The 6,520-nt window shown below is 56.2% G+C and overlaps 2 protein-coding genes across 2 annotated transcripts; both read left to right on the forward strand.

The window, feature by feature from the left end:
• Positions 1–253: 253 nt before the first annotated feature.
• On the forward strand, positions 254–3,415 carry SPRG_04260 (hypothetical protein; the record flags this gene model as incomplete). Its single annotated transcript, XM_012342860.1, has 16 exons — positions 254–762; positions 807–1,087; positions 1,147–1,335; positions 1,377–1,466; positions 1,521–1,610; positions 1,655–1,834; positions 1,876–1,965; positions 2,031–2,102; positions 2,147–2,275; positions 2,321–2,407; positions 2,464–2,556; positions 2,604–2,693; positions 2,742–2,875; positions 2,928–2,976; positions 3,018–3,088; positions 3,146–3,415. 16 exons carry the CDS (start codon positions 254–256, stop codon positions 3,413–3,415), a joined length of 2,424 nt encoding a protein of 807 aa, XP_012198250.1.
• A 272-nt stretch (positions 3,416–3,687) lies between these two features.
• On the forward strand, positions 3,688–6,312 carry SPRG_04261 (hypothetical protein; the record flags this gene model as incomplete). Its single annotated transcript, XM_012342861.1, has 5 exons — positions 3,688–4,150; positions 4,201–4,542; positions 4,599–5,504; positions 5,571–5,644; positions 5,698–6,312. The coding sequence occupies 5 exons, from the start codon at positions 3,688–3,690 to the stop codon at positions 6,310–6,312; spliced, it is 2,400 nt and encodes a 799-aa protein (XP_012198251.1).
• Positions 6,313–6,520: the final 208 nt, after the last annotated feature.

Raw genomic sequence — 6,520 nt, forward strand, 5'->3', positions numbered from 1 at the left:
CGAGTCCATGGGCGAAAGGGCTTTCGCGATGAAGTGTATCCTTCGTTGGTAGCCGACGTCGGTTCAAAAACATGATACAATTGTAGACTCGCTTCGCATCGTAGCGCCCGTGCCATGGACAAGGTTGGAATGCATTAGCTTCCCACACTTTGAATAGAGGAATGTTGCATAAAACCAAGCAGCCAGCGCCATGCAGCCAGTCAGCGACAACTCGAGCTTACGAAACCGCGCGTCGCTGAAACCGAAGCGAAAAATGCGGCGCCTCTTGTCGCCTAGCAAAGGCCGTGGCGAGAGCCAAGAGAGCCAAGCCGAAGGCTGCGACGATGGCGGCACCGACGCAGCAAGTACAAACGAGCCGCCACCGCGGAGCACGGGTTCGTCCCGCGTCGGCTCGTTCTTCAACAAATCTTCCGAGAGTGCTGCTGCGCCAAGCGACGAGAAGAGCCCGAAGAAGAAAAAAGGCTTTGGCTTTGGCAACTTTACAACCCCCAAGTTTACTCTAAGCAGCCTCAATCCGCTCAAGCGCAGTCCCAAGAAAGGCGCCGTCGCCAAAGGGGGCGTGCCCCCGCCGCCCGACCGGCCCATCGCAATGCTGTTTGCAAGTGCCAAGTACAAGGCGCATCTTTTACATGTCTGCAGCTACCTTCCGTTCATATCGCTGGGGCGGTTGGCGCAAGTGTCGATGGCGCTCCAAGACTTTGTACTAGACGTGCTGCAGACGCCACTTCGTCTCGCGTCGTACCGGGCTTCGATCCCGACAAGGTACATTCCTTTTCAAACACGACAAAATGTTGAATAGGCGGTAGGTATTATCTCTACCAGACGCTCCTTCGTGATCACTTGCTTGCCCGGAATCGAACCGCCACTGACGTGGACATTCCCAAGCACGTGCTTTCGTATCTAAACCTCAAGGACCGTTTGATGCTGACGACGGTGTGTCGGCGCTTTATCAGGATTGTGGGCTCGATGGACCTTCGGCTGTGGGGGCAGCACCAAGGCCATGCCTTTGTACAAGGCTATGACATTGAGAGCAAGGCGTTCTGGCTCGTACGGCACTGCTATGCTCGCACCACGTCCATTTCACTGAGTACAGAATTATCATCTTGCTCAGCGATCACTAGAAGGACACAATCTCTGTCTGGATAGATTATATGACCTCGCCGCAAGTCCAAGTCTTTCTGAACGCACTCGCGCACGGTTGCTTCCCAAAAGTGACCCATTTTCACCTCGGCCATGTCCACTTTGTCGAGTCGCCACTTCATTTGTGCACGCAGCTGCTCGAGGCACTGGACCAAGCACAACTTTGGGCTCAACTGGAGAGTTTGTCGCTGCAAGGTACACTATTGTCTGTTAAAAGCCACGCTCACGATGGGTAGGATTCGACTGGACGCTTCCTGGGTACGCTGCGTTGTTTGCCCATCTCTTTCAGCGACCGAGCGACCGCTTGCGCCACTTGGATCTCTCGGGTAGTATTGCTGGATACTACTATCCAACAAAATGGATTGACGATCGTTGGATAGACAATGCGCTGGAGCACCTCAATGTCGTGCGACTCTCGCCGTGGTTTGTTCGAGAGCATCTACACGGCTTAACGTCCTGGACCCTTCGCAGTACGGTCTCGCTTGTATCCATCGTAAACTGACATCAAAAGCAGATACAACGCTCACAAGTGCGAGCTTCCCCGAGGTCCTGACCTGCCTCGAGCATCTTCCATCGCTTCAAGCGCTGGATGTTTCAGCCAACGACTTGGGCCTGGACGCTTGGGATGCGCTCGGTGCCTACTGCTCGACGCCTCGCAGTGTCTTTACCCACCTCGTTGAATTCAACTGCAGCGGTACACTCCACCTCCAACACTCAACTTAACAAATTGGCTAGGGACTAGCTACAACGTGTCGGGAATGCTCGTGCTCTTTCGTGCGCTCTCATCTGTCGACTGCGTGCATTTAACGACACTCGACGTCAGCGGTACAGACTTTTTGTTATCAATCTTTTTCTCGAAACTATCAAGTGCAGGCAATTTTTCTGCAAAGACAGTGTTGTTGCGCTGGCAAAGTGCTTGGTACTGGAGCGCATCCCGCGTCTCCGGCATCTCAACCTCGCGCGTACGGCGCCCATGCAGAGGTTCGCCCACACACTCAGAGTTTAGGAACACAACTGACGGCCGAGAGCTTTCCGCTGCTGACACAGGCTTTTGCTGGAAAATGGTTTTATATCCAAAGCGCACAGCGCTACGAGGCCATGCCAGGACATGCGTTAACCTATCTCAACGTCTCGGGTACATCAACGACGCGGCAATTTGATTTTACCTCGATGTTTGTAGGCAACGTCATTGGGGCGGGCATGGCGGCGCTTTGGACAGCAATGACTGCGTCGGCGTTGCGCTCGCTCGAGACGCTGATTGTGTCGTGTATGTTTGTATCATTTTGTACATTTTTCTGGGATTTATCCATGATTTTGGACTAGACACGCACCTGGCGATGCAAGAATTCAACGCGATGGCGCAGACGTTTCGACGCGGCCAGTGGTGCCCCGCCCTGCGCCACATCGACTTGAGTGGTATGAAGAGAGAGTCATAGGACAATATTTCCCACAGAACTACGTAGGAAATGCGCCGAAAAGCACCGGGATCATTCGATTCGCTTCGTTCTTTCAGTCGACAACCGCGCAGCAGCTGCGGCACTTGGACCTGAGTTGTATGCTGCTTGTAATCCTGTAGCGTTGATTTTACGACGGTGGTCTAGACAACGATGTGGACTCGGCGACGCTGGATCGGCTCGTCGATGCGATTGAAGCATCGTTTTCTCCGTCGCTGATGCATCTCAACGTCAGCCGCAACTTGCGGCTGCAAGGGACGACGATCGCCCACGTCAACCAAGTACGCATTTCCACTGACACTGCAATCCTCTCGATTCGATGGCTCGATGCAGATGGTGCGAGGTCCGAGCTGCCCGAGCTTGCGTTGCTTGCTCATGGGAGGTAGAGCCGACTTTGTGTTTTGCTGTTAAATCATAGAGTAGACACGGCAACGCCGGACGCAGGGTTCGCGCTTGTCAAGCACATTCGAAGCCACCAGAGCCCGGCCGCACTCGTACGCCATCGACTCTATATTTTTTATCAAAAGTGTCCTATGGTGGCGCTCGTGTAGGAGCGCCGACGAGAGGAGCTCCGCGCGGCCAAGCGCGACGCGTTCGAGGCAGCGAGTCGCCAAGCAGCGATCGAGACGGACGAGCGCACTACGATGAAGTGTGCAATCCGAAGGGCTCTCTATGACCGGCTCGAAGCCGAAGCCGCGCAGGCCAACCGCGTCGCAAGCCCGGGGAAGCGCCATGCGAAAAGTCAAACCGACGACTTGCCGATTTTCCGCAAGATGAGCGAAGAAATTCTCGCGACCCTGGGCGGCGGGTTGTACAACTAAATCCACAACATGAACATGTCATCGATTGTTTACAGACTTCAGCACCTCACGACGTGTGGCAGAAGTCTACGTATCGTTGGATAACACAGCACATGACAGCTTTACCCTTCATTTTAGGGAACAAGGCTGCCTGATGAGAGACTGTGTCAAGTTGTACGCGGTCTCTCGGATTCGCATTTTGCCTTTTGGGCTGCCAAGGGCAAACGGATGTTTGATTTGTCGAAATGCCATCAATGGCATCGCGCTATTCCATTCGACGTCTCGTTGCTGCCATGGAGATGCGCATCGTCACGCCGTTCGACCCGATCACGAGCCCGTACGACGACATCTTCAACTCGCTCGAGCCCGTCGGAAGACATGTGTTCATGGACCAACTAAAACAGGGCATTCTGCCGTACCTGCGCCTTGCGGGCGAGTCGGAGTGGCTGGGTCTGCCAGTAACCTCGCACCAGGTGACCGCTGTCCCGGCCAAGTTCCCTGCGTCCATCGTCCCGCACGACGCCATCACGGTCGACAACTCGGCGTGGGACGAATTGTTTGATTGTCGAGAAAGTGACCTGCCCCGCATTCTATGCAACCAGCTTGATCGGTCATGCCACGCCGAGCTCTCGCACCTGGTTATCGACACGACGGGCGACGCGAGTCTCTGGCGCCCGCAACAGCCGCCGCCGGGCACCTTTGGGTCGCTCGTCATCTTGCTGCCGTCGTACGTCGAGGGCGGGGAGTCTCGTTTGCGTACGAAGACCGCGTCGAGAAGTGGCACGGCTCGCGCATGCCGTGGTCAGCGCTGTCATTTGCGGCTTTTTACAACTCGACTGCGATGCACATGGCGCTAATTCTCTCGGGTCACGTCGTCGGTCTCGTCTACAATCTTGTGGGCAGTGATGTGTCGACTCCCGTCGTCGCGCCGTCGCTTCCGGTGGCTGCCATTGACGCGCTCTCGGCGTTGGCGCAGGCGGCGGCACCAACGTCTCCGGTGCTCGGACTTCACTTAGACCTCCAGATCGATGCAAAGCTGCGCGATCTGCGCACATGTGACTTGCCATTCCTCATCGCGTTGCTGGCCACCGATTCGTACGACGTGGTTCTCGCCCAGGTTCATGTGGGCGAGAATGGGGCATCCATCCGTTCCACCACGCCCTGCACGTCATTGCCGCGCGACATCGCTTATTACATTGAGAAGGGGAATTGCGTAAAATCGCCCACTTTGTCAATGGGCTTCTGGTCCACCAAGACAACGAAGGCGCGACCAAGCTCAAGGCACTGCTCTTTTGGCCCAAAGTCGCCCGCCTCACTCATTTTCACATGTATTTTTCAAGCATGAGTGAGAGCGACCGTGAAGACTTCTTCTTCCCTGGCCTCAACGACGAACGCGCAAAGCTCGCTATGGCTGTCGACGTGGCAGCCCATGCACCCTTCTGTGCGAGCTCACTAGAAGCGCTCGGGACGCGGCTGACGGCGCTGGGCAACCTTGATCTCATCCATCGCTTCCTCATGTCGGCCATTTACACCAACATCTATGCGTGGAGCACCACGTTTGCGCCGTGGATCGCGGTTTGGCTTCAACGCTTTGGACCAGTGCAGTTCGGAACGACCTTGATCGCCTTGATGACGCCGCTGCCGCAAGAGGCGCAAACCACTTGTATCGCACGCATCTCGCTTATTGCGAGCCTCGCGGGTGCAACGACAACGCCGATCTGCGACGCCGTGACGCAGCCCTTCACGCGCGACCTCACTCTTGCGTGCGCCAGCGCTCTTTTGAACGGTCTCGTGGACGCCACGCTGGTCTGCTCGGCCGTCGGAATCCGCCATGCCATCGAACTCGATGTGTACTTGCGGTCGGCACCAAGTAGCGCGTCATCCTGGCTCGCGCACCGCGTGTCGCCGCCACTTGCAGAAACGATCGAGGCCTTCTTGAGACCGCCATCGCTCAGCGCCGTCGTTTGCGCGCATTGGCGTCGGTTGGCCGACGAGCCGCCACACCGCGCGATCGTTTTCAGCACCGTCGTCACCGGCATCGCACCGCTGCTGGCGCAAGATCCAGTGAAGCCAGACGTCGAGCCATTTGTGTCGCTGGTCAAGTATCTTTGTACTACGATGGACGGCGAGCCATTTGCGGGGTTGAAATACGATTCTGATCTCTACGCCGCGCTAGTCGTTTTGCATTTTGCCAAGTGCTTGACCAACGACGTGGTACCAGGCTTCTGCAACACGGACGTGGCACGCATGGTGCGTGCCGTCCGCAACCTGACGGGGCAACGCCGAACCGAACACTGGACGAGACGCTCGTCCTCGCCAAGCTCGTGACCAACAGCAAGTTCTACTACCATACTCGAAAAACGCTGCTGGAAGTGCTCCAACTGCTGCACGACATGGCGCCGGCCCGCGCCATCTCGTTTATCCGCAAGTGGCTCAAGACGCGTTCCGATATGACCAAGGCGATACACGACGTGGTGTATCCGCTGCTGTTGCACTCGCGCGATGCGCTGCCGCGCCGCGTCGTCGAGCTCATGGCCGACGCGTGCCTCGGTCACTTTCGCAGCCAACCCATTGTGGACGACCCGATGCCCGTGGAAGAGCTTCGCCTGCCCGCTTGTTGTCGCTGGTGCACCGAGTTCAATGCGTTCTTGCAATCACGAATGCAAGAACTTTATCGCGCCGTGTGGACAGACGACGACGTGGCGTGCCCCAACGTCTTCGCTTTTGCCGAAGCGCATCATGATCGATTCAAGGTCGACGACCCCGTGACGTCGGGTGCGCGTCACGGGCGTACCATTCACATACTGAGACCACTACCGCCAATGGACGTACCGACAATGACGGCCAACCTCGAAGCATGGCGGATCGCAGCGCTGCCCGCCGCCATGAAGCGCAAGCATGACGCGATCGACGCGTAACCCTTCGTGTGTTTTGTCGACATTTTTTCTACCCCTTTTTAAAACACCACAATTGCATGACAACTTTCTCCACGTGACAACAATCCAGTGAGTGTCACCCAGAACACATGATGACGAAAGCAGCTGCTCCAACAACAGACCTATTACATGAGACAATTTCTTCCAGCGAGCTCTGCTCATTAAATTAAATTGACCCATTTCAACAACC

Source organism: Saprolegnia parasitica (assembly GCF_000151545.1).
Source record: "Saprolegnia parasitica CBS 223.65 unplaced genomic scaffold supercont2.11, whole genome shotgun sequence".
In the NCBI taxonomy this organism is placed as follows: Eukaryota; Oomycota; class Saprolegniomycetes; order Saprolegniales; family Saprolegniaceae; genus Saprolegnia; species Saprolegnia parasitica.